The following is a 27,726-nucleotide window of genomic DNA, read 5'->3' as shown; positions in this document are numbered from 1 at the left end:
AGCAAAAAAATAGTTTCAGAAATAGCAAAAAAATATGGTATAATGCAATTGTAACTAAATATTTTTGTATATAATGCAAAAAAATAGTTTCAGAAGTAGGAAAAAAATATGGTATACCTAGCTTTCTGTTGTATATAGATGTAAAACATAAATAAGTACTGGTATACTATACCATATTATAAACTGACCTCTACCTATTTAATTGAAAGCCGAAAACTCACGCTAACAAATATAGTTTTATATATTTCTGTCTGATTCTGACTTTGCAATTATTGTTTTAAAGATATTTAAAAATTCAGTTAAGAAAATCAAAATAAAGAGTGTTGTAAATTCTTAATCCCACCGCTTCTTTAAGTTGTATATGTTTTTATAATTTTTTTCATTGTTTTAGAGGTGAACTAATATGTTGAATATAAAAATTAAAATAAAAATTTGGGGTTTTGGTCTTTCTACATAAACTTTGTATCAATCTAGAAATGAGATACGATATCAATCTAGAAATGAGATACAATAGTAGTTCATTGAGTTATTTTTACCCAAATTTGTGTCAATCTAGTAATAGTATAGTTTACCAATATAAGTCAGAAAGATTCAGAATTTCTAAATCGATGTACTTTTTTGTTTTTGTTTTTGGGTACTCGAATCGAATCGTTCAACTCTAATAGTTGACATTTGAGGAGTGAAAATCTGGATATATATTGTCATGAAGATTAGTTATCAATTAGCAAAAGTCAAAATCATTATTAAAATGAAGCATATTCGCAAAACATAGGATATTCGCGAGAGCATATGCAGATATACTCGATTTAATATACAAGTTCTTGTCTTAGTGGACTTCCATAGTTGCTATCTTATTTTATACAGCCAATTTAAGGATTGTTATCGACCGATCCAACTGATACCAAAAAAAAAAAAAAAAACTATTTAGTTTAAATTGATTCATTGTTTGCTTTGTAATTTATTTCTTCCAACAAAAAGGTAAATAAGTGGAGACTTTGATCACATGTACATAAAAATAGTTTATATGCTTAGTTGTAACTAAAGATAGACTTGATTGCGTGTTATAGAAGCAAATAACAAATTAATCAATACCATAATGAACACCAAGTATCGATCGATTACAATTTGTCACACAGAAAAACAAAAGTAGAGTTGCAGATTGCAATATCACAACTTTCACGTCACGCATGGCACAGAAAGTAAAAAATAAATAAAAGAAGAATTAGCAAACAATATGATAGCATGATTATTTATCAACCTCAGCCTCTCCGGAGAGTTCTTCTAGGGACTTGCCCTTGGGTTCAGGGACGAGGAATGTGAAAAGCATACCAATAAAGTTAATAACACCAAGCACGATCAATGAGTTCTTAACTCCAATGCCTGGTGGGTATCCAGCATCCACCTTGCTCTTGTCCTGTGGTTGAGCTGCGTATAGGAACCCAAAGGCTCCAACGATGGCTCCAGCCTTCCCTGTCGCGGCTGATATACCGTGGCATGTAGACCTTAGCCTGGCTGGGAAGATCTCAGCAGGGACAATAAAAGTGGTTGCATTTGGACCAAAGTTGGCAAAAAAGAACGTAAGAGAGTACATAACCACGAAACCGATACGGTTATCCGGTTTAATCCAATGGTTGTAAGGGAAGGCAATGGCAAACATAAACACAGTCATGAAAAAGAATCCCATTAGTTGGATTGCAAACCTTCCCATGATATCAATGAACGCGACTGTGAACCAGTAACCTGGAACAGTACTACAAAGCGCGATGAGTGTCTGTGCCCTAGCAATCTTGAAAACCTCATGGATACCATTCATGGTGGCTGCCTTTGGAATCCATCCGATGGCCGAAAAAATATCCTTTTGGAACAAGTTTTGGCTGTAGAAGGCAATGTCAAGCAAGAACCAAGTGGAGGTACACCCAAGGAGTGGAAGCCCATGGCGTTTCAAGAATTCCTTGGAGAACAAGCCATAGTTGAGTTTGGGGTCATCATCCCTTTCTTCAACCTCAAGCTCCACTTGTAAGACTTTGGACATGTCTTGTGTGGCTTGTTTGATGTTCTTGGCGACTAAAGCAGTGTAACGAGCAGTTTCAGGCATCTTCATACGCCAATAGTAGGTCAATGCAGCAGGTAGAGCACCAAACATGACAATGATACGCCAAATGTAATCAGCTTCAGGGGGCGTTGAGAGAAACCTGTCTTGCTCATAAGTGGGCGATGGGAACTTTTTGTCGAAGATGGAAGAAACTGCAAGTGCCACAAAACCTCCAGCCAAGATACCAATGCCTTGCATGGCGAAGACGGCGGCGATGAAAGCCCCACGAGTCTTCTTGTTAGCGTATTCAGACATGATTGTGGCAGAAAGAGGGTAGTCACCTCCGATACCGAATCCCAACCAAAACCTACGAACAATCGTTTAATATTTTAGACCTCATCAGGTCGAAACCTGACTGACGACCCTTTAAAGCCACTATAAAACTATTGATAAACGATGCGTATCCTAAGTGGGTTTTACCTGAAGAAGCAAAGGGTGGTCATGACCCCCTTGGCATGGCTACCGAATGAGAGACCCGAAAAAACAGAGCACACGATCATCATGATCAAAGTGATACCGTACACTTTTTTCCGTCCAAGTTTGTCACCGAGCCATCCAAAGAAGAGCTGACCAGCAAGGGTCCCACAGAGGGCCACACCATTAACCGCAGCCGCAACATGAGGGGGAAGGGAGCCAGGCTTTGCTGACTCTGGATTGAAGTAGTAGAGGCGGCCTAGGAGCTTGGTGACCAAGGACACACAAAAAAGATCATAGGCATCCGTAAAGAAACCCATACCGGCGATGACAATCGCTGTGAAATGGTATAGCTGCGTCTTCGCAACATCTAGTGCTTTTAACACTCCAAGCTGTTGATCGGCCATCTCAGGTTTTTGTCTCCCCTGCATTCACGCATAAAACGTTAAACTTTTGCGATGATATATTTTTTTCTTATATGTGTGTATATAATACTATATATATTATATATATAGAGGGTTTTAATATGTTATATGAAGACGTTCTGATCCTCCGGTCGGATAGGAGTAAAAACTAGGTTGACTCTTTATCAGGGTCATTTAAGAAAGACAAACGAGAAAAATGTCTTTAATTAGGAGACAACATTTTTTTGTTTTCTTTTGAAAGATTTCTTAGGAGACAACATGTTAAATTACTAGTCTACTACATTATCTTATAAAAGCTCTAAAGATGATGTTAAAAGTAAAATATCTGTATATATACTTACCTTCTCGACCGTTAAGTTAGTAACCTGTAAGAGGGAGAGATAGAGAGAGAGGGAGAGGAGAAAGAGAGACTGAAGATATGGTACTGGTGGTATGAGTGAAAAAATGTTGGGAATTTATAGAACATATGTGGGGTTGATATGCGGTATCTATCAGGAGGTATATACTCTCTTGCTATTTCTTTTTTTATAAGCTCCCGCACGGCCACACGCACATACACACATATATATATATATATATATACACACACTATAATGTTCGCAAAGTTTGTTTCTTTTATTAAAAATGTAGTTTCAAAAAGTGGTATTCCAACATAAACCAAGAATAAATCAACCAACAAAGTATTAAAGTACTAAACCAGCATCCTAACAATATTGTAATGATCCGACTCTAGCAACTTAACAGAAGCCAGATATCAACCAAGCGAGCCACTAGAACATCCTCCTCTTCATCGTCTTGATTCTACGATAACATTTTTCTTTTACCTGCACCACAAACAACAATTGAGATACGTGAGTATTATCACAAATACTTAGTGAGGCGATCCTTCCATCTACTAGACTATACACAAACAATACACAAAAGCAAGCAAACAAGAAAACTCTGAACACATGCGTCGTCGATGCACCATTGCATCGATCGACGCAAGGGTGTTGCATCGGTCCCTAGCTGTGTCGACTGATGCAACCTCGCGTCTCCATCAAATCACTAGCTGCGTCGACCGATGCAAGGTCGATGCAGTCGCGTGAAGCCTCGCAAAACACGATCTCTCTCGACTTCTCTCGGCTACAACCGAGGCTCTATCATCTGTGTCACCAAATCCGACCTCAACAGGCCACAACCACCATGACAACCAAGCACAAACAAGCACACAAGTAATCAATCACCTAAAAAACACATAAAACACACACATCTAATCGCTTAGATAAGCCATGGTCACACACTCACCTCTTTAACAAATGGATCTTACTCTAAAACAACGAGAATCACACCATACTGACCACCACTATATATCGCCTCTCCTAAGGCTAGAACTCTCCAAAAACAGGCACAACTAGCTCTAGAAACTACCAAAAACTCACAAAACTCTCTCTGAACTTTCTCTCTTCTTTCCAACTCTTAGGAAACGACAAAAGTGCCTAATCGCGTCTAATTTTTGGCCTTAAAAACAAAGCCCTAGGTTTCCATCAACCGAATTGTGTCAGACCAAACAAAATAGAACTAACCCGATCACAAACCGTACAATTGCATCGATTGATGCACTCCCCTAACGTCGATCAACGCACGAACCGGAAATCCGGTTCGTGGGCGTTATAATTCTCTCCCACCAACAAGGATCTGTCCTCGAATCCCACAACACCGTACATCCGTCAAGGACCTCCGTGCAACTGCCACCACGGCCCACACATCCTCCGACCAAACTAGACATTATCAGCCAAAGTTTCCCGTGCAATTGTCACAACAGTCCGCACACCTTTCGACTAAACTTTTGGAGGCCCTTTTCTTGTCAATATACTCACATCTTCGACTTTAATTTCCCACAACTCAGTGGTTCCCCCGTTTTTGGTCGCAACCGACAAAACATGTTGGCTCACTGTCAAGCTATCTGCCTTAAATTACGATATCCAAGAAGTAACTCACATCTACCCCCCCCCCCCCCCGCTCTCAGGTCGCAACCTTTGAGACATATCGGCTCGCTGCTTGGCCGCAACCCATAGCTATGGTATCCTAGGAATCTTAAAATCCCGCTCTTGGGTCGTCATCCTAAAGCGCGCTCTCGGATTGTCATCCGAAGCTAACATATTACTCCCACCCTCTGGCCATAAAGTCCATCGCGATATCGATACCACATGAGTTGGACCCACACGGTCTAGAGCAAATAAGTCTGATGCCTTCGAGTATATCTCCCAACTAGACCTATCTCGACACTTTCGTTTTTTAGAAAGCAAAGACAAGTGGTTGGTATTGTTGGAATTATGAAAGTTTTCAGGAAATAGAAGTTTCTAAAAACTTTCATAATTCCAACAATAACAACCACTTGTCTTCGCTTTCAGGAACAAGCTTCACTTGAATTACGCATCCCGAACACCACCTCATCTTGGTACTTAGTCGCACAACCAACCACCGCTAAGCGATCAAGTATCAAGTGAGATGGGCTGAAATACTCCATTCTGCTCGAACCACAGACTTCACCTCACAACAATCCAAACGACAATTGGGAATGAGGTTATGCAGGCTCGAGCCTCGACCTGCTTATCGAACCATTTCTTGAACCTTGCCTTCATCCTCGCCTCATGCTCCCAAGTCTGCTCCTCAACGCCATCACAGTCCCACAAGACTCTCATTAAAGGAATCTCTTCCGCGAAAGTTCCTTAACCCTCCTCTCGAGAACCCTCATTGGCATCGCCTCTAAAGTCATGTTGGGCTGAAGATCCTCAGAAATCTTAGTCAACAACTGATCATCCTTATGAAGACACTTCCTCAGCATCAACACATGGAACACCTTGTGGAGGAAAACACGCATAACATCAGGCAACTCCAGCCTATATTCCACCAGTCCCACCCGCTAAACCACTCTGAACGGACCCATGTACCTCAGACTCAACTTGGTCTCTGTCAATAATCTGTTCAGACCCTGCAACATGGCCATCTTAAGGTACACTCTATCACCAACCTGAAACTCAAGATCCTTCCTCCTCTTGTCAGCATACTCCTCTACCGACCCTAAGCCTCCCAAATGTTCAGCTTTAGAACCAAATCTTCTTCGAGGTCTTCTGAACAAAATCCGCACCATATATGCTCCTCTCTCCCACCTAAAACCAGCATAACAGTGTTCGACATGGCCTTCCGTACAACGCCTCATAAGGAGTCATCCCAATATTCTCCTAGTAACTGTTTTTGTAACCAAACTCTACCAAGCTCAAGTGATCCGTCAACTAACCACCCCAATCCAACACACACATCCTCAACAAATTCTCCAAAATTTGAGGATGATAGGCTGTACTCATATGAAACTTCGTGCCCAACTCTGCCTATAACGTCCTCCAAAACACAGAGGTGAACTTGGAATCTCTGTCAGTCAAAATACTCACATGCACACCAGGCAATCTGACTATCTCTTTTACATACTTCTTAGCTAAAACCGTCATTCCATCGATTTTCTTAATTGCCAAAAAATGTGCTGACATAGTAAGTTGGTCCATAATGACCCAAATGCCATCAAACGTCTGTGACACTAGCAATCCTACCACGAAGTCCATTTTGATCATATCCCAGTTCTACTCCTAAATGGGTAAACTCTATAGTAACCCACCCAGAACCTGATGCTTGACCTTCACCAAGTAGCAAGTGTCGCACCTCGCAACCCAATCAGCCACATCCTTCTTCATCCTGACCTAGTGATAATATCGTTTGAGGTCACGATACATCTTCGTCGCTCCTGGATGAATGGAAAACACGCTCAGATGAGCCTCCCTCAGAATCTCCTGCCTCAATTCCTCATCCTTGGGCTCACAAATCCGTCCATGTACAAGGATTTTCCCATTGGCGGAGACCTGATACTGCGAACCGACATCTCTAGAGGCCTTTACCAGCCACCTCTAGAGGCCTTTTCGCGCCCCATCATGATCATCATCTCTGCCTCGAAAGCTGAGATAACCAGAATCCTTAAGTCAATCTCATCCCCTAATAGACCAACATCTCTCCTGGACGCTCAAATATCACTCTACCGTGATGGTAATCCAGATGTGCCTTATATCGATGCAACCAATTCATACCAAGGATGAAATCATACAACTCTACGAGATCGATAATCAAATCAGCTGGGATCGACTCCCATGAAATCTGAATATCAACACCTCTCGCCCATCCAATAACTCTCAGAAACTCGTCTCCCGCGATTTTATGAACACCCACCCGCTCTTTGGGATCTCCTTTGATATTGGCGCTCTCAGCGCACTCCAGGGTAAGGAAGCAATTAGTTATTCCAGAATCAAGACGTGGGACTTAAACCCGTCCACCAATAAGGTTCCTACACTAAGCTAATATGCTAAGAACCCTAACATTTTATCAAAGGCAATTCATAAAATCTGAAGTTTCGAAATTCACAAATTCTTAACTTAGAAGTTAAACCTATGATTGCACTGGCATAGATCCGCTGGTCTCCATGGTCGATCAAACCCGTAGTATCAGCTCGATCCACCCAACCGGCTGCACGCCCAGCTGCACTCCCGGCTGCACTCTAGCTTGCACCACTACCACTGCCATTTGCTGAAACTTAGGACATCGGACTTGATGTGCCCCGTATCGCTGCAGTGGTAGCACACTTGAGTATCTGCCTGCTACTGTCATTGCCCGCTCCTTACTCCTCTGGGGACAGTTGACCATCTTGTGGTCCATGCTACCGCACCCGTAGCATCCCTCACCACTAGGACTCTGAGTAGCCTCCAACTTTTTCTTGGTTCCCTGTGCAGGCTTTCCGTCCTTGCTAGAACCTCCTTGATGATGAACATACCTCGGTTGTACCACTGGATTAATGCCACCACATAAGCTCTCATGTTCTCCTCAATCTCAGCTGTAGTCTCAAGTCATCCCGAAGCACCCTCATGAACCTCCTGACCTGCGAGTCCTCAAACTCCATTACCCGACCCCCATACACAAAAATCCGAATGAACTCCACGTATAGCTCACGAACTAACTGAGTCCTTTGCGACAGTTGCATGAACTGCACCTTCATCCAGTCTATTGTTTCACGAGAAAAATACTTACGGTTGAACTCCTCAATGAAATAACCCCAAGTCATGTCCCTCTACACTCTATTGGCAGCCACTGACCTTCACAACACATGAGCGTTATCTACCAAGTAGTGAATCCTTATATCCACATGATACTCCTTAGGATACCTGAGAGACTAGAAGTTGCATTCCAGCTTCGTCCTCCACGCATCCGCCACAATAGGGTCGGTACTACCTGCGAACTGAGTCTTACCAATCCTACACATCTCCCCCAGAATGATGACGTATTGGGAATGAGCTCCTGCACCTGCAGCCACTGGCTGCTGCACCTCCGCCACCATAGGCGGCATAATCGAAGCCTACGCCGGAATAACTCCTTGCAACCACTCCAACAACTGCGCCACCAAGCCCATAATTCTAACATCTCGGCTAGGGGCTTAACCTGCAGCAACTCCCACACCCGGAAAGCCAGCACAAACGGCTATCCCGACACTAACACTGCCCGCATCGGCTCCACCGGCTCCTACGGTCCCATAGGAACCACTACCAGCCACACCCATTGACCCCTCCTGAAACGTGTGCGACTCGCCGACGCCCTCAATCATCACACTCTGATCCACAGTCTCACTAGTAAATGGACCTCTATCGCTACCACGACCACAACCTAGACTGCGTCCACGACTACGACCGCGTCTACGACCAGCAACAACGCCACCTCTAACCATCTGCGCTACCAAAGACAGAAGGCTAAGCACAAAATTCAGACCGCATACACAATCACACAACCTACCGTGGAATCTCATAGAAGACTCGAAGAGGATGTTCTAGGACCCCATGCAACATACAATTAACTAAATCTCATAATCAACTGAAGCATGCATTCCCAAACATCAACAGTAAAAGCTACAGTTAGCCCTAGGCATTCGGGTACCCGTTCGGATTTGGGTCGGGTATTTTTGATTTTTGGGTATTTCGGTAAAGGGGTCCTAGAACCATTCGGGTATTTTTAGTATTCAAATCGGATTTCGGATAAACACCCATCAGATTCGAATCGGGTTCGGGTTTTATCCAATACTCGAAATATACTTCAGATTTGGGTTCGGTTTTGATTATTTACATCACAAACTTAACAAAATACTGGAATTCAATCCGAATTTCAAATATATCCAAATTAAATTCTCTCCAACTCTCATATTAAATGTGAAGAAAAGGTTTGACAAACATGTTTTTTTGTTGAAAATATTCTATTTGTTTTGCATTTCTTCTTCTTTGTGTTTTTTAATATGTAAAAACAATATTTTGGTATCTAGAATTCATGAGTATAGAATAAAAAATGCAATTAAGCCTCTACAAAATAATTAAAATCTCTCATATCTAATTTTTTTTTTTTAAATGAAAAATATTGTACATAGTAATATATAAAAACAAGAGGTTTTAGAATTAGTTAAAGATATTAAAATGGCAAAATGGTTAGAATGCACCCATTGAATGCTTTAGGTGATGGGTTCAAACCTCACTAGTGACTATTTTTCACTATACTTATACATGTTTGGGTTAATTCGGATACCCGTTCGGATATCGGATAATACTTGATCGGGTTCGGGTACTCATCTCAATAAATCCTAGACCCATTCGAGTACTTTAAAATTTTGGATACGGGTTCGGATCGGGTTTTTCGGATCGGATTCGGGTTAGATTTTTGGGTTCGGGTATTTTGCCCAGGCCTAGCTACAATGAACCCTAGACATAGAAATCGTAAGGGCTCTGATACCAAAACGAAACAATCCAACCCATTTTTTTTCTTTTTAACATAACATTTAACTAGTGATCTCATACTCACTAACAACCTAACAACGTTTAATTCAAACCGCAGAAATAACAACAACAATAAACCATCAACTATCCAACAAAGAACTCCAATAATGAATAACCAATTATTATTCCAACATAAACCAGTAATAAATCAACCAACAAAGTCTTAAAGCGTTAAACCAGCAACCTAGCAATATTCTAATGATCCGACTCTAGTAACTTAACAAAAGCCAAATATCAACCAAGCGAGCCACTAGAACATCCTCTTCTTCATCGTCTTGATTCCATGATCACACTTTGCCTTTACCTGCAGCACAAACAACAATATAGATGCATGAGTATTTTCACTCGGTGAGTCATCCTCCCATCTACTGGGCTATACACACAAGCGAAAAGATAAACAAAAACCATACTTAAAAGCAAGCAAACCAGACATGCGTCGTCATTGCGCCCTTGCATCGATCAATGCAACTATCAAATCCCTAGCTGCGTCGAACGATGCTCTCCTTGCATCAACCAATGCAACCTCACATCTCCATCAAATCCCTAGTTGCATTGAACGATGCACTCCTTGCATCGAACGATTCAGTCGCGCGGATCATCCCCGAACACGATCTCTTGACTTCTCTCGGTTCTAACCGATGTTTCATCATCTGTGTCGTCAAATCCGACCTCAACAGGCCACAAACAACATGACAACCAAGCAAAAACAAGTAAAAAAGCAATCAATTCATAAGTTAATATTTTATTATTTTATCGATAAAATAATAATTATTAATTTATCGATAAATTAAAACTTTTCTGAATTAATAAAATTTCGTGATCCTGATTTTATTAATTTATAGAGGTTTTACTAGATATAGAGTAGTATATATGAAAAGTGTAAGAAAATTAATTTGATCACAAAAATTACAAAAGTAATTTCTAAAAATTAATGCTATTATACATATGCTAATGTTTAAGAATCTTCCCGTATTTATTGGCATAACATGTCCAAAACAAAAACAAAAAAAAAACCCAAAAAACATGAGAATAAATTCCCAAATATTTTCCAGAGGGTAGACATGTCCTTGAACTATTTATCAATATAAATATTATACTAATGTTGTTATCATGGTGGCACCGGAACAAAGATAGGGGTTTTAATGGTGGCACAAGAACAATTATTCAGACTGAACGTAACTAGTAGAATAAGTGAAAAAAATGTAGATTGGAATGTTTAATGCCTAGAAAACACAACCCAACAAAATTATATTTAAATTTTGAGTTAATAAATATATATTTCATATTCATAGTAGCATAGTTAAATTTGTTTTCTAAACCACTGCAGTTAATCTAAGTAATTTGTTTGATGGAATTGTTTTGATCGATATAAAAGTAACTCATCCATTTTAAAATGTAAATTGATTGGCTTATTTTAATTATCTTACAATTTAACGTATTTAAGTGTTAGTGTATGTCACTGTGTTAGCATAGAAAAGTTGTTAATAATGTTCATATACTTGTGTTGCTTTACAAATTTTAGTAGAAAAACATATATAACATTTCAATTTAAAACAAAAATACAGCTCGGCCTCCAGCGCTATACAAAATACCGGGAACAAAAATAATAAAGGAAAATATTTTTATTTCATTTTCTTTTTATTTTATTAACGGAGACTGCACAGAGGAAACCACAATTTGGTCGATGGTTGGTTCCACGTTTGGCTTCATTTATAAATCCGAACTAGAAAATTTATTGAGAAAAACTATGTGCATACCATGTTCCCAAGTCTTAACTAACAGGAGAGGCCGGGCAACATGCCAACATCCAATTCTACGGATGGATTACTATAACTTTTCAAAGTTTTTATAATTATACATAGGGGAATTTTTTTTATTTTTATAAATTAAATCAATATAGGATATATGCAACTTTATGTTGGTGTCAGTTGTTTACAAATCTTTCAAACGGTCAAGTTTGGTCTATTGTTAAACATTTGTTTTATTATTTTTTTGTCAACCAAACATTAATTTAGAAAATAACTTCAAGGTTGATTGCCCAAACTGGAGGATAAAAGTTTACAAAAGAAATTTCAGAAGGTAAAGATCTCGAGGAACGAGCAAGACGATCTGCCCGAACATTAAATGTCCTTGGAATCTTCTAAAGCGTGAAAGAAGGAAAGGAAGAGCGGAGCAAGCAAAAATCATCCAACAGGTTGGAGAAAGCGGGCCACTCATCAGGAGACTGTACCATCGCCACTAATTCTGTACAATTCGTCTCAAAACGTTGACAATCGACATCCCTCGCCAGCAGGGATTCCATCGCCCAAATCAAGGCCTGAAGCTCCGAATGTAGGGGAGAAGGGCTCCGCCGTTGACTCCGTGCTCCCATTAACACCGTGATATCCTCCCTGTCACAAAACAACCAAAAGGGTCCGAGACCTTCCAAGAACCATCAACCTGACACCGGGGAGAAGGGTCCCGAACCTCCACAGGCAAAGGATCTAGTGCAGCTGAGTAGAAGGATTTGGCCTCTTCCCATAACACTTTGTCATTGGTCGCCTGATTAATAACCTCAATTGGTTCCGCTTCAATTCCTTGAAAAACTTTTTTATTTCTATCCTTCCAAATTGACCATAAGAGCCACGGTAAACGTAGACATATATCCAGGACATCCGTCTGAGATAATGCCCGCCAAAAGAGAAAATCCAGATTCTAATATATTGAACCATAGGAAAACCCCCCAGGGTTCAAGGCAATCGGGGACAAATCCCAGATCTGACGTGAATGGGAACACTCAAAAAGAGCGTGATTTATATCTCCATCTCCGAGTCACATCGTTTACATAGAGTATCGCACCGGACACCCCGATGTGCCAGCCGCTCCATTACAGGGAGGGAGCCGGAAGCAATCTGCCAGAAGAAATGTTGAACCTTCGGAGGAACCTCAAGTTTCCAAGCGTGTGCCCTAACCGTCGTGCACGACGGTCCATATTCTACCTCCTTGATTAATTCCCGGGCTAACCGATAACCCGATTTAACCGTATATTTCCCTGATTTAGTATAGTGCCAAATCAATTTATCGGGTTTATAAACTTTACTAATCTCCATAGAGTGAATAATTTGGACATCCAAGGGGTCCAAAAACTCCTCAAGAATTGGCATTTGCCATTCCTTAGTAGTTGGATTAATCAAATGATTAACCATTAAACTGGGAAGTAACAATCTTCCTCGACCATTCGCTGGTCGTGGTGGATTATCCGGAATCCAGGGATCCCGCCAGACCGAAACCTGACAAGCTGAACCTATCGCCCAACGTGATCTGTGTACCACCAAACCTTTAGTTGAAAAAATACTCCTCCAAGCAAAAGAGGGGGAGTATGTCTTTTTGGCTTGTAAGGGATGTTCTTTTCGAAAATAACGTCCTCGCATTACCCAAGCCATCAACGAACTTGGATAATGAATTAACCGCCAAAACTGCTTTGCCAACATTGCATCGTTGAATTGTTCCAAAGACCGGAAACCCAAAACACCATCACATTTATCCGTGCACAACTTATCCCATGCTAACCAATGCATGCCTCGTGCCTTATCATTCGACTTCCACCAAAAGTTTGAGATAACACTCGTTAATTTAGACGTCAGCTCCTGCGTTAATTTATAGGAAGACATGACATGAGTTGGAAGAGCCAACGCTACCGATTTTATCATAACTTCCTTTACCCCTTTGGATAAATACTTAGCCGACCAACCATTCACTCGATCATCCAAATGGTCGTTCACATAACTAAAAACCTTAGTTCTCGAACCCTGGAGGTTCTCGGGAATGCCTAGATACGAACCCATACCACCTTCTTTGGAGATACCCATAACAGATTTCAAATGAATCCTTCGATCAGACGCTTTCCCATAATCTCCTATAATTTCCATAACCTTAGAGCATTCTGCCGTCTCTGCTTTACAGAAAAACAAACTATCATCTGCAAACAACAGATGTGAGACGGGCGGACAATCCCGAGCCAACTTAATACCGGTGATCCTATCCTCTCTTTCAGCCTTCTTAATATTAGCAATTAAAACCTCTGTGCAAAGTATGATTAAGTAAGGAGATAAGGGATCTCCTTGACGTAAACCCCTCTGTGGCCTAATAGAACCTCGTGGCTGTCCATTGATAAGTACCTGATATGTAACCGAGGATACACACCACATAATCCAGGAGATCCATTTCCTATCAAACCCCAATTCAACCATTAAAGCTTCTAAAAAGTCCCATTCAACGCGATCATAAGCTTTACTCATATCCGTCTTAAAGGCAAGAAAGTCCGTCTTACATCGAGGATTTGTATTTAAGCCATGAAACATTTCCTGAGCAACCAGTATATTATCTGTAATTAAACGACCAGAAACAAATGCCGATTGGGTGTCTGAAACAAGAGACGGAAGGAGCCGTTTCAACCGAAAACAGAGGACTTTAGAGATAATCTTATAACTCACATTACAAAGACTGATCGGTCTAAATTCCGTCATCCGTTGAGGCCTTTCGTTTTTAGGAATGAGACAAATATTTGTTTCATTCAATCGCGGATCAAAGCAATCCGTATGAAAAAAACTCTTTAATCAAAGCCACCAAGTCTTCTTTGAGGGAAGCCCAAAACCTCTGGAAAAACAAGGCTGTCATCCCATCAGGTCCTGGTGTTTTCTCGGGTGCATCGCAAACAAAGCCCTGCGAATCTCTGCTACCGTAATTTCCTTTATTAAAATCCTGTTCATACTATCTGAAATCAATGTGGGAACTTCATGTAGCATCTGGTAAATCCCCCTCACATCAGACCGCTTAAAAAGATCCGCAAAATATTTTTATTTTTCTTTTGTAATTATTTTTATGATGTTTTTCCTTTTAAAAAGAATGTTGCATATTTTAATCAAACAACATGAAAATTCTATACGCTATCTTATATTTTTTCTGTTTTTTTGGTCAAAACTTAAATACAAGGCCAAAAATTTATATTAAAAATCAGAATATTTGTTTAGGTATATGCATATACATTCTTCTTTTAATTTTTTAGAATTTGCCTTTAAGTTCAGGTTTTACCCTTCTGATTTTCAGGATAGTATGATTGAGAACAAATAATGAGCTTATATTAATCTTTGATTAATTTAGGATAATGTTACTATAGTTATATATAAAATTAGTCAATAAGTTTGGAGAAATGCTATTTGTTAGTGTGCCATTTTTCGAAACCACTCAGTTACCGTTTTTCAAAACCACTCAGTTTCCGCATTTGTTAGTGTGCCATTTTTCTTCCAACAAGCTTCTACCACGTTCATAGCCTCAGATCTCCACTCATCAAGAAGGATCTCTCAAGAACAGCAAGGATTCTTCACAAAAACTCTTAGGAACTAATCTCACTCTCTCGAAGGATGAAAAGTGGCTAATACTAGACAAAAGCGTCGATTTTTCCCTTTTGTTATCCGACCTTAGGATTTTCTACACAAAACCGCATCATACCGACGATCTAAAACCCAACCGGCAGAACCACCAATTGATAGTGTCGACCGACACCCTCCATGGTGTCGATCGACACCCAACCCAAAAATCCAAAAGCTGGTTCGGGGATGTTACAATTCTCCCCCACCAGCATAGATTCGTCCTTCTGGTGTCAGTCGCACTAACACCTAGCGAAGGTTGGTATCGACCAACAACCTCCTGGTGTTGATCGACACGGGCAACCTGATGTCGACCAACACCAGGCCGACAACCACCGAAAACCCTAGTTGTGTTGACTGACACCTCCACATGGTGTCGACTGACACTCCTTAAAGCCCTCGTGTCGTCTTCGCTTTGGTGTCGATCAAAACTGATGTCGAGCATCATTTTTCTAAGATCTCCAGCGTGAATCTCCATTCTAAAATGCCTCCCACTCGACCAAGGCATACATAGGAGAAAATACAAGCGACAGAGACACGAAAATCACACAAACATTCAAGAGAAATCAATCACAAAACTCATAGAAACACAAAACAGAGAATCTCAAGCTTAGATCATGCACTCACTCTTCCAACAAGAAGATTCTGACCCTAAACCCACGAAAACAGCCTCCCAACAAGCTTTTACCACGATCCTAAGGATCTCTTAAGAACAACAAGGATTCTTCACAAAAATCTTAGAAACCAATCTCACTCTCTAGAAGGATGAAAAGTGGCTAAAACTAGACAAAAGCGTCGAGTTTTCCCTTTTATATCCGACCTTAGGGTTTCTTACACAAAACCGCATTAAACCGATGATCTAAAATCGAACCGGCAGAACCACCAATTTATGGTGTGACCGACACTTTCTTTGGTGTCGATCGAGATCCAAACCAAAACTCCAAAAGCTGGTTCTTGGATATTAGAGTTATACTGAAATTCTTATGGTTTTTGACCATCACCGCTTATTCTCTGCATAATATAAGCAGACATGTAGGTCGCGTTTTTGAATAAGGAACATGTCATGTCAAGATTAAATGAAAAGGAAAATTATCTTTTAACATTGTTCCCATTACCCATATTTTGTAAGAAATGCGGCTTCCGCAGCCGCTTAGACGGAGAATAATAACTCGGAAGTCGGAATATGCCGTGATTTCACTATAACTAATGTATTATCTATAGTGACAAAGTATCTCTAAAATAAAAATATTTTTTATTCAGCTACTACTGATAAAAATAATAGGTATCAGGAAAGTGTTTTTAATCAAATGGTTACAATACCACCTTTCCCCAGTATAATAAGAATTAACTATGGATTGAGTATGGTATCGATTAAATAATGAAAAAAAAAGCTATCAGTGATTTAGTAACTTTGAAGAGGTCACAAATCATATCAAATTAAAACTCAATATGGTGCTATCATTTTAAATTTATTGTATTTATAAAAAAGCTGGTCCTCTGCACGCAAAAAGTAAACTCCTCTTTCTATAAATGTGAACAAGTCCTTGGTTATTTGATACAGCTATGTAACTTGACTGAATAATGTTGACATGTATAATTAAGGTTCCACCATTTCTTATCAAATATCTGATGATATCACTCTTATTTTCTTTTGCAGAAAAAAGTCTGGTAGCAATCCAAAAAATTGTCAATAGAAAAAGTTAGAATTTGGTTTTCAATTGATAAAATGTTAGAATTTGTTTTTAATTTTCCCATATACAAATATAATTAATTCGTTCCAGTTTGAAGTTTAAAATTTGAAAACATACGTTAGATGTGTAAACATCTACCACTGAATTAAATTTCAATAGCTATTACAAAATATAATGTCTAATTTAAGCATCTAATCAATAGAACATGAATAATAATAATATATGTGAATATACCTTGGCATGGAGATAGTTATCTATAATGTGAATATAATAAATACTATCTAATCTTCAATATGTTGTACGGTTCCTTCTATCTAGGAGTGTGTTGTACGCGTTGACATTTTGATGGTATATCTATATGCTTTGATAAGGAACCGTACAACACATTTTTCTTAGCTTTCTCGAGGACACAAAACTATTAAAAAAGCTATAAGCTGGAATTTCGGAAATTATTATAGAATAGTACAAACTAAAAAAAAAAGTATATAAAAGTTGTACGAAAAATTGAAGGAAAATCAATATAGGATAACAAACTGATGGTATAACCTTTTTGATATCACATTTATGATTGATAATTATTGATAAAGCAGTATGGATATACCAATCAAAACATATAGGATGGTAAAATAAATAACACAATATAAAATAAACAGCGTTATAACTAGCCAATATATATCTTATTTATATGTCTATATATAACAGGTTAGACTTTATTTTTATATTATCGAACTGTTTTGTATAAAGCCACAAGGATTTGATAGATCAAATCAGTGAGTACTTTCTATTTTCGTTTTCAACACATTTGGGTGTTTTAGGCCATGGATGTTTGTAGTTTAAAAAGGGTTCTTGAATTTTGGATCATATTTTTGGTTTTTAGATATTGATTTTACTAGTTTTTGATTTTTTTGTACATTTTAGTTTCTTTACAAACGTGAATGGAGAAGTGTCTTTAGTCAAGTGGTTAAAGCATCATCTCTGCGACCGATCACACCAGAGTTTGATTTCATTAAATCGCGATGCCTTGCATAATAAGTTGATAGATTATATTATTTTGATAAAAACAAATAAGGAAAAAATAAAAAAATGTTGACTATGGTTTTTTGAGGAAAATTTTCTTTGAAAAATGTTAAAACACTTAAAAACTAAATTTCCTATTTTCTTTAAAAACTTATTTTTTTTTTCTTTCAAAATTATGAAATGGATACAAAAGTGCACAAAACAATGCCAAAAACTATCTAAGGAACAACAAACATTCAAGGTCTTACTTAATGTTATTTTTTATGACAGTTGAAAATAATTCTACATAAAATAAGTACATATTTTCTTTCTTATTTAATTTATGAGGTCTAAATTTGTTCAGAAATCTTTTTTTTATCATTAGTAACATTTATTTGAATAAGGTAGTCTGAGACGTTCGGGTAATCGATTTGGTTTCGGATCTATCCATTCAGTTTTGGATATTTTGGATATAGAGGTTTAGGATCCATTCGGTTACTTTACAATTTTGGTTCGTGTTCAGTTCAGTTTTGGTTATTTTTGGTTCGATTCCAGATATCCGAAATAGTATAATTTTGTTTTTAAAAATATTAGTTGAATAAAATTTGATTATAATTTAACAAATATATCTAAATACTTCTAGATATTTGGTTTATTTAAAATATTTTGATATTTGGTTTACTTCAAATATTTTAATATATTATTTGGTTTTTAGTTTAATTGTTACCTTATCTTAATTAACACACGCATAGAAGTGTTAAAACTTTGAAGTGGCGCATTGGCCACATTTTACGCTCAAGTTTTGCTGAGTACTCACATTCGATTGTCGGCTAAATCATATTTTTAATATGAGTTCGGTTTGATTCGGATAACCGAATGAATATCGGTTTGGTTATTAGCTGATATCTATTGATAGTTGAAACACTATCCAATCGATTATTACCCACTAACCGAACCAAAACCGAAATTTGGTTTTGTTTCGGTTCGGTCCATTCGGTTCGGTTTATTTGTCCAGGACTAGAATAAGGAAATGTTTGCATGTGGAAGAAAGTAAATATTTAGGGTGTGAAATATTACTCTTCCGTGAGTAACCACTAATCAGAGGTGGGATAAATAGCTGTAACATCCGTGAACCAATTTTTTGGTTTTGAGATAGGTATCGATCGACGACACCATAGGAGTATTGGTCGGTACCATCAGTTTCTGGTTCGAGCGAATTAGAGCAGTTTAGTTTAGGATAATAAACCTTAAAACGTGTTATTTAAGGGAAAATTCGAGTTTGAGGGTTCTGTGACTGCTCATTGGTCGTTTCCAGAGATAAGAAAGAAAGAGAAGTTTTCCAAGTGTATTCTTGTGGGGTATGCTTCCTGTGGAGTGGTGATCTGAGGCTAGGAACGTGTTGGAGACTTGCTGTGGTGTTTTTCGTCGTTCTACAGTCATAATCTTCTTGTTTAAGAGGTGAGTGCATGACCATGGCTGAACTAAGCTTGAGATTTTCTGTTGTGTTGTTCTATGAGTTGTGTGATTGATTCCCTTGAATATTTTTGTGATTTTTGTGTTCTATGTGGCTTGGTCTCGCTCTTGTGGATGACTTGGTTGAGTGAGAAGCAATTGGAGGCGTAGATCTAAGCTGGAGATCGAAGAAAAACGATGCTCGGTATCGGGGTCGATCAACACCAAGATGTTGTTGGTCGACACCAATGCGAGGACGACGCGAGGACTGTAAGGAGTATCGATCGACACCATGGAGAGGTGTTGGTTGACACAGACTAGGGTTTTCTGGGAATGTCGAGCAGGTGTTGGTCGACACCAGGTTGAGAGTGTTGATCGACACCAGGATGGTGTCAGTTGACACTAACCTTCAACAACGGCTGATCTTTGTTTGTTTGGCCTGGTTTGATTGTGTTATAGGTTGTTTGTTGTTTGGAGATCTCAAATGCTTGTGTGTGCCCAATAGATGGGAGGATTTTCTCGCTGAGTATTTGTGATAATACTAACACATCTCAATTGTTGTTTGTGGTGCAGGTAAAGGAAAATTGTGATAGTGGAATCAGGGCGATGAAGAGGAGGATGTTCTAGAAGCTTGGTTGATTGTTCTATGCATCAGTTAGGTTTCTAGAATGGAACATTGTTGTCTAGAACGGATGTTAGGTTGCTAGTTCTATGAATTGTTGTATGCTTTTGGTATTGTTATATTGTTGATGGATTCATATATTTATTTTATTCATTTAATGATATTGGTTTATTTTATTTTCTGTTATCTGCTGGTTGTATTGATTGGAGATAGGTTGTTAGTGAGTATGTGATCACTAGAGAATTATTATATTAAAAAAATAGGATGGATCGTTTCAATAACCAAAGCAAACTAACCTGTAACGCCCTGACCGTCACCTTGCTTAGTCGGCCCCACGTCCACTCTTGGCCAATGGGTCCACCTTACTTAGTAGGCCCCACGTTCACTCTCGGCCTGTCGGCCCACACATATCCGGCGGCCGAGAAACTTTAAAGACTTGTTTACCATCCCTACAAATCACCAATTGATATCTCTCTGTGTTTTTTCCACACTCGCACAGTTTCGACAATCTATTCCCGGAAGGTCACCTATCCTAAAACTACTCCAGCTCAAGCACGCTTAACTATGGGGTTCTCTCAGGGCCCTTGACCGAAAAGATAAGTGTACTTTTGTGACATAGGTGGCAAAATCAATTCGTTTAAACTTTTCCGCAAACCGGGTTGTCACATACCAAACTGACCAAAAACTTTTGTTGTTTGGTTCGGTTTCAATTATAGGTCTTGAAGGTATCGACAATATGTTAGATTATTTTGATTAACAAAAAATATTTGTTCAGTCCTTTTGCTAAATGATTTTGTATATATTATCGAAGTACGGGTTTCCAGAGCGGGGTATTCGTTACTTAACGTTAAGGTTGCGTTCGCTTTGCTCGGAAGGTCCGAGAAGTTGAGTCGTCATTTTCTAGGGTTCTATCAAGCTGGAACAATGGGAATGTTATTAGGCGATGAATTGTTATTATGGGCTTAGGATCTAACACAACACAAAATTTAGAGCAAATCCTAATTTAATATGGTATAAGATCCTACACACACTGACCTATTAATTAATCCAGCCCGGAAAAAGGTTTGATCATCCCATTAATTGAAGGCCACATAGAATGCCCAGTTCCATCGAGATAGCTAAAAAAAAAAGCATTATCTCGAGGGGGCGAGATGGATTTTATCGATATTAATGGCTAGAAGAGCCATTATCTCGAGGGAGCGTGTGGAGAAAGATCCCACATTAGAAATATGATGGGACTTAAGTAATATATAAAAGGTCAGGGCCAATCCATTCATTGCCAATTGGTTTTAAGTTGGAAGCTCATAACAAATCCTAATCTAGCATGATATCAGAGTCTCCCTTTGGCCTGCGAAATTTGCTTTGAATATCTCATCCAAATCGTGAGTCAAGCATGACTTGAGAGGACAAAAGTGCTGACAAGCCTGTGGTCATGGATTCCAGTGGTGAAGCAGCGTTGATCTCACCATCTAATTTTAACACAAGTGATCCTATAGGACAGGTTTTAACACCAATCCTTTTGAACGGTACCAACTATTAAAGATGGTCCAAACACATGATGAATGCCTTACGAACCGTAAGTTGGGATTTCTTAATGGAAGTCTCAAACGACTAGTCGATGATGGCGAAAATGTGGATCATTGGGATATGTTTAATTCAATAATCATAAAATAGTTGTTCAGCGCTGTGGAACCAAGACTACGATCATCAATATCCCTTGTCGATGATGCCTTCGTGATGTGGGCAAGTATGAAGAATCGTTGGTCTATTAGCGATGGTATGCGTGAGCATAAACTTTAATTCTATAGTGACAAGTACCTCCAACGCGACCCCAACCAAATTTCCACCACTTACGGATCATCAATGGAGCTCACTAGCTGACTTCATTGAGAAAAACAAGAAAATCAACTGATCGAATCAAGAGGGAGATTCTGGTAAGAGAGAAATTTTTTTTTATATGGAAGTTATACTCGGTTAGATTTGACTATTGACTCAGGCCCATTTCATCATATGACGGTGATATTAATCTCTTGACCAAACTTCATAAAATCGACCCATGTGCTATCAGATTACCAAATGACAAAGTTACTTGGGCAACACGACATATAACTCTTTTTCTTGGAGGAAAATTAATACTTAGTCATGTGTTCTATGGAATTATCAATTACACTTATATCTATTGCACAATTGTTACGTGATGATGCCATTGTTATTATCTTTACTAAACAGTTTTGTGTGATATAGGACCAAGCTTCAAGAACTTTGATTGGAGCGGGAACTGAATGGGGTTTATCATTTGGCTGGTGCTGTGTTACCTCAGTCAAATAGTGTTGCAACAGGGAATACTCGAGAATTATGGCATAGCAGAATGGGTCATCCTTCGCCGAAAGTCTTGTCATTTCTTTCAGAAATTGGTGTTTTCAATAGTAGTATTAGTGCTTTGAAGGAATGTTGTGATGTTTGCTTAAGAGCAAAACAAACTAGTGTTTCGTTTTCCGAAAGTTCAAATAAAGCTGATGATTTATTTTCTTTAATTCATTGTGATGTTTGGGGACTTTATAGATCAAAGAGTACTTGTGGAGCAGTTTATTTTCTTACTATGGTCAATGATTTTTCTCGAGCTGTCTGGACACATCTACTTCTTGAAAAATTATAACAACCCGTCCCGCGGACCCCAATAGCCCACCGCTAGCCGCCCTAACATACCCCAAGCTGGCCCTGCAGGGCATCGACCCTAAACCCTCACTGTGGATAGGAACTATTCATCCAAATCCACCAGTAGGTTATTGGTGCGCCAGGCGTTCCTCGAACCCTGGTCCCCACCCTTTAACAATCTTCCCACAGGACAAGCTGTCACCAATTGATCTGCAAGTTGGATCAGTTGAGGATAATCAGACTTGGTTGCAAATGGTTTTTTTGTATCAAATATAACTCGGACGATTCTATCGAATGGTTCAAGGCTATACTTGTTGCGCTTGGGAATCGTCAAAAGGAGGGAAATGACTATACTGAAACTTTTGCCCCAGTTGTGAAGATGACTACAATTCGTACTTTGTTGAAAGTTGCTGCTGCTCATGATTGGGAATTATTCCAGATGGACGCGCATAATGCTTTTTTACATGGTGATTTATAGGAAGAGATATACATGAAGCTTCATCCCGGTGTCACCGCAACAGAACCTAATCAAGTATGCAAACTTAAAAAGTCACTCTATGGGCTCAACTAAGCCCCACGGTGTTGTTTCACAAAGCTTTCTACTGCCCTTTTACAGTTTCGATTTAAATCGAGTTACATGGACTCGTCTCTCTCTACATACTTCAAAGGAAGTTCCTGTCTATGCGTTCTGATATATGTGGATGATTTTATTGTTGGGGGTAATGATGCGGCCTTAACAACATCATTTTAGAAGTATATGAGTGAGTGCTTTTATATATATGAAGGATTTAAGTCCTTTGAAACTTTTTTTGGGATTGAAGTGTCTAGAGGAAAACAAGGAACCTATATCTCTCAACGCAAATATACGTTGGATATCATTTCTGAATGAGGCATGCTTGGAGCTCAACCAATAGATAACCCAATGGAACAAAACCACGCTCTCGCTAAAGATGATGATGTGTTGTATTCTGGTCCATCTTGGTATCGCCGGTTGGTTGGTTGTTTGGTCTACTTGGCGCTTACTCGTCCAGAACTTAGCTACGTTGTTCTTCTCTTGGCACAATTTCTTATAGAATCTCGATAGCATTATTGGGAGGCGGCTGTTAGAGTTGTTCGGTATCTTAAAGGAACTTGAGGGCAAGGTATATTCCTTAGCAAGGACTCTGATCTTGATGCATATTTTGATTCTGACTATAATTCATGTCCAAAGATGCGTTGGTCTTTGTCTGGTTATGTTGGTTTTCTCAGAAAATCTCCTATTTGCTGGAAAACAAATAAGCAGAAAACGGTATCCATATTTTCTACTGAAGCTGAGTATAGAACTATGACTTTTAACTACCAGGAAATAAAATGGGTGAAGGAGTTACTTCTTCTTTTTCATGTTCTTCGTCCAGAACCTATAACTCTTCATTGTGATAATAAAACTACTATTTATATTGCAGCAAATCCAGTATTTCATGAACGGACGAAACACATAGAAAAAGATTGCTATTTTGTTCGGGATGGTATTAAAGAGGGCATTCTCTCTACTAAAAATACATTAGTACTGTAGAACAGTTGGCTGAATTCCTAACCAAGGCCCTTGGACGTCAATAATTTCAGTATGTACTTCGCTAGACGATTTTCACTTCTCGAGGAAGAATATTAGGCGGTGGATTATTATTATGGACTTAATGTTGTAGAGGATATGAAGAGATAGAAGGATAGAAGATTTACATTATTTATGTCAAAGAAGGATAGAAGATTTACATTATTTATGTCAAAGACTATATATATATATATATATATTTGTAATCTCTTCATTCACATAATAACACAACAGAATATTAGAGCAAGCCCTAGTTTGGCAAATTTTGGTCTGAACCCCACCATTTGCTCGTATTGCTAGAACATGTAGTACACCTTCCTACTTTGTTGGTTAATCTACTTTATAACTTTTAGTTAATTTTATAGATAAAAAAATTAATGAAAATACATATATATAATAGTTTAATTGTGTGTTTTACAAAAAGTTGCGATTGTTCATTGTAACGGTTTTTTCTGTAAAGGTGCAACTGTTCATTATAGAGTAGTGTCTATTTGAATATTTGTATCTTTATATATATATATTTGTCTATTTGAACTGTTTTCATTTTTTGTCATGACATAAAATAATATAACATTTCAATCTTAACGATTTTTACAGCTTTCTAAATTATACTCTAGCATTCATTCTTTTAAAGATAAAGAAATTCCTCCAATTCTTGATTTAACAAAAGATTTTTGGAATGATGAATCTAAAATTTCATGAAAATACCTAGAGTTTATTTTCCAAAAGTTATATGGATTTTATAGTGAGCTTTTGGATTTGACTTTTGAATATGGTAATAAAGATGCCTTCTATTTAAAAGCAGTTTATATGAGTTTGTAGGTATAATCAAGTGGAGACACAACAGTTCCTTTTCGTAAAAAAATTGTTTTTATTTGTTTTTTTTTAATTCAAACGGTTGTATCTGTTCATTGTAGAGTTGTGTCTTTCACTATATTTTATTTATATTTTTTCATCACAATTTTTCGTTCTAATAGATGTGTCTATTTAAATAGTCATGCTTTTTGAACTCTCTTTATATTTGTCTCTTCATCACTAACTAAAAATTTTGTGGAAACAAAACTTTCGTTTTATGTTGAATCTAAATAATTTGAATATTAATATCTAATATTCAATGTTATTCTATAATCTAACTAAAATTTTAGATATGATTATAGTAATATAGAAATTTAATAAAACTTAATATTGAATTTACAGTTGCGTCTATTTATCGTAACTTTTCGTTAAAAACTATTCTAATATTTAAAATTAATTTTCTTTTGTTTTTAAGAGTTGTGTATTTTAATTTTAATTTTTCGTTGATACAGTTTAAATATATTTTTAATTCTAGTTGTTTACTAGAAAATTACATTTACTCATTACAACCATTAGTTTAATATTCTCAGTTAGGATCACTTTGTCATAATGATTTTTTTTAATTGTAGCTCTTTACCATAATTCTTCATAAAAATATCTTATATTTATAGTACTCTAAACAATACATTTTGTAAAGTTCCGTCTATTCTACATAATATTTTTTGTTATAAGTTTTCATTTTGATGGTTGTGATTTTAATAATAGTTTATGTGTTCAAACTATTCTATTACATTCAAATAATTTCATAGTGTATAATTCTAAATTTTAAATTAAATTTATTCTTTTTTCTAAAAATTTCCCTCGCGATGTCATCCCGGGGTCCGAGTCCTAGTGACAATATTAAAATTTATTGCAATTAATTAGTATTTTTTTCTTCGTTAAGTTGATAAACTAATTTGTAATGTAAACGTCTAATTTATCACAGGCTTTGTTTCAGAACTAAACTTATAAACACAAAATGTTAAACTCTAATTTTAATTTGTATGATAAATTAGACGTGCGCATGAAAATAACATGTGTTAGGGTAAATATTTCTTTCCAAAAACGTTAAAGAAAAAGTAAATTTTCCAATATTTTATAATTACTATATTATTCTGTTGTTGTTGAAAACTACTCTCTAAAGAATCATTATATGCTATGCATTAACTGTTAAACTAGTTTCAAAAATACTGATGTGGAAGTATATACTCAAATGCAGTGAATAAAACGACTACTTCATAATATATAAGTATAACTACATGGATCATAAATTTTAGTGGGAGCATTGTCTCTTGGATTTAGTTTGACTTACACATATATCCAATTCAGCAAAGCGTAGCAGAAAATGATTTGAACATATTTTTTGTATATATCAAGGGTAATTATATTTAAATGGTTGACATTTAATTTGAAAGTAATGTTTAGATTAATCTAACTAGAAACGTTTTTTATTTTTAAAGTTGACTTTTCATGGACGATTAAAAAAGTTCGTTAAATGAAAGTCAACTTGATATTTAGGGAAATTTAGAAATATAATACGATTATACGAGTACTACAATATAATTAAAAGAATTGCGTTAAAAAATTTAAAATAATTTGAGGAATTGTTATCTTGTTGCAAACTAGATAGTATTGTTATGTGCATATACTTCTCATTACTGCCATGTCGATTACTCCAATATAGTTTCGTAGCTTTCCACATCTTCATCTATTTTTATTTGGGATTTTACTCCAATAAATTCTCACTGGTAGCCTATTGAGGAATCACATCGTACTAAATTACACACTGATAACATTTTTGAAGACTACGCATTTCTTGTGGATATATTTAATTTAGAAATTATTGGCATTTTAGTACATTTTCTAAACTTAATTAAAAATATAGTACAATTGGAGAATTACTCAGAGTTCCACTTGTGAGATAGAATATTTGTGAGATAAAATTGTGAGAGAGAAAGAGAAATGAGATGGTGTGTAGGTGAGAGAGAGAAATAATTTTTTTTCATCACACTTCATCATATCTATTTATTCAAATATTTTGCTAATATGACTTTTCAAAAAAAAATATCAGATATATAAGAATCTATATTTTTTCTTTACAGTTTGATATGTATTTTGTTTGTTGATTTTATTTTGATAATGTTAAATATTTTTTACAAATTTTGTATCTGTACACATTATTAAGTGTACGGATGTTTGTACACTTTATTAAATGTACAGATGTCTCTGCACATTAGTAAGTGCACACATTACATCTATACACTTAATAATGTGTAGAGACTTCTGTACACTTAATAAGGTGTGTAGATATCTGAATATTTAATAAGGTATACGGGCATCCGTACACTTAATAATGTATACATACACTTAATAATGTGTATAGATAGCCGTACACTTAATAAAGTGTACAAATACAAAAGATTTATATAATATATTTAAAATTATTAAACAAAATGCATATCAAATTATAAAGAAAAATATATAGTTTCTTTTTGTATTTGAGAATTTTTCTCAAAAAATATTATATTAACAACTATTTAAATAATTATCACAATTTTTCAATCTCATAAATGGGTCCTACATAACTTTCTATCTCACACACACTCACACACAAACATTCTTTCACCTATTTTGCCAATGTTTGTACTGAAACACTAATAAAGTT

At 37.3% G+C, this 27,726-nt stretch overlaps 2 protein-coding genes across 3 annotated transcripts; both read right to left on the bottom strand.

The window, feature by feature from the left end:
- Positions 1-1,246: 1,246 nt before the first annotated feature.
- Positions 1,247-6,609, bottom strand: LOC104763156 (putative inorganic phosphate transporter 1-3). 2 transcript variants are annotated; one of them, XM_087499644.1, is made up of 3 exons: positions 6,591-6,609; positions 2,513-2,891; positions 1,247-2,399 (listed from the first exon to the last, which is right to left on the bottom strand). In XM_087499644.1, exons 2-3 carry the CDS (start codon positions 2,824-2,826, stop codon positions 1,247-1,249), a joined length of 1,467 nt encoding a protein of 488 aa, XP_087355770.1. In that variant the 5' UTR covers positions 2,827-2,891; positions 6,591-6,609. The 2 variants fall into 2 exon arrangements, with proteins under 2 accessions (XP_087355770.1, XP_087355769.1); XM_087499643.1 differs by lacking the exon at positions 6,591-6,609 and having other exon boundaries at positions 2,513-2,913.
- A 5,467-nt stretch (positions 6,610-12,076) lies between these two features.
- LOC147921545 (uncharacterized) lies at positions 12,077-14,323 on the bottom strand. Its single transcript, XM_087497732.1, has 3 exons — positions 12,689-14,323; positions 12,285-12,476; positions 12,077-12,208 (listed from the first exon to the last, which is right to left on the bottom strand). Exons 1-3 carry the CDS (start codon positions 14,321-14,323, stop codon positions 12,077-12,079), a joined length of 1,959 nt encoding a protein of 652 aa, XP_087353858.1.
- Between the last annotated feature and the right edge of the window lie 13,403 nt (positions 14,324-27,726).

Source organism: Camelina sativa, chromosome 18, assembly GCF_030686135.1.
Source record: "Camelina sativa cultivar CO46 ecotype springtype chromosome 18, ASM3068613v1".
Classification (NCBI taxonomy): Eukaryota; Viridiplantae; Streptophyta; class Magnoliopsida; order Brassicales; family Brassicaceae; genus Camelina; species Camelina sativa.
Note: the sequence above shows the minus strand (reverse complement) of the source record. Positions and strands in the feature narration are given on the sequence as shown.

What these genes read in the sequence shown, in the direction of transcription:
- LOC147921545 (XM_087497732.1), bottom strand. Translation starts at nt 14,323, where the DNA reads ATGACGGAATTTAGACCGATCAGTCTTTGTAATGTGAGTTATAAGATT. An exon ending in TTGCTTCCGGCTCCCTCCCT is followed by an intron (nt 12,477 to 12,688) that starts GTAATGGAGCGG and finishes GCATTATCTCAG; the next exon opens with ACGGATGTCCTGGATATATG. An exon ending in TAGATCCTTTGCCTGTGGAG is followed by an intron (nt 12,209 to 12,284) that starts GTTCGGGACCCT and finishes GTTTTGTGACAG; the next exon opens with GGAGGATATCACGGTGTTAA.
- LOC104763156 (XM_087499643.1), bottom strand. Translation starts at nt 2,913, where the DNA reads ATGGCCGATCAACAGCTTGGAGTGTTAAAAGCACTAGATGTTGCGAAG. An exon ending in ACCACCCTTTGCTTCTTCAG is followed by an intron (nt 2,400 to 2,512) that starts GTAAAACCCACT and finishes GATTGTTCGTAG; the next exon opens with GTTTTGGTTGGGATTCGGTA.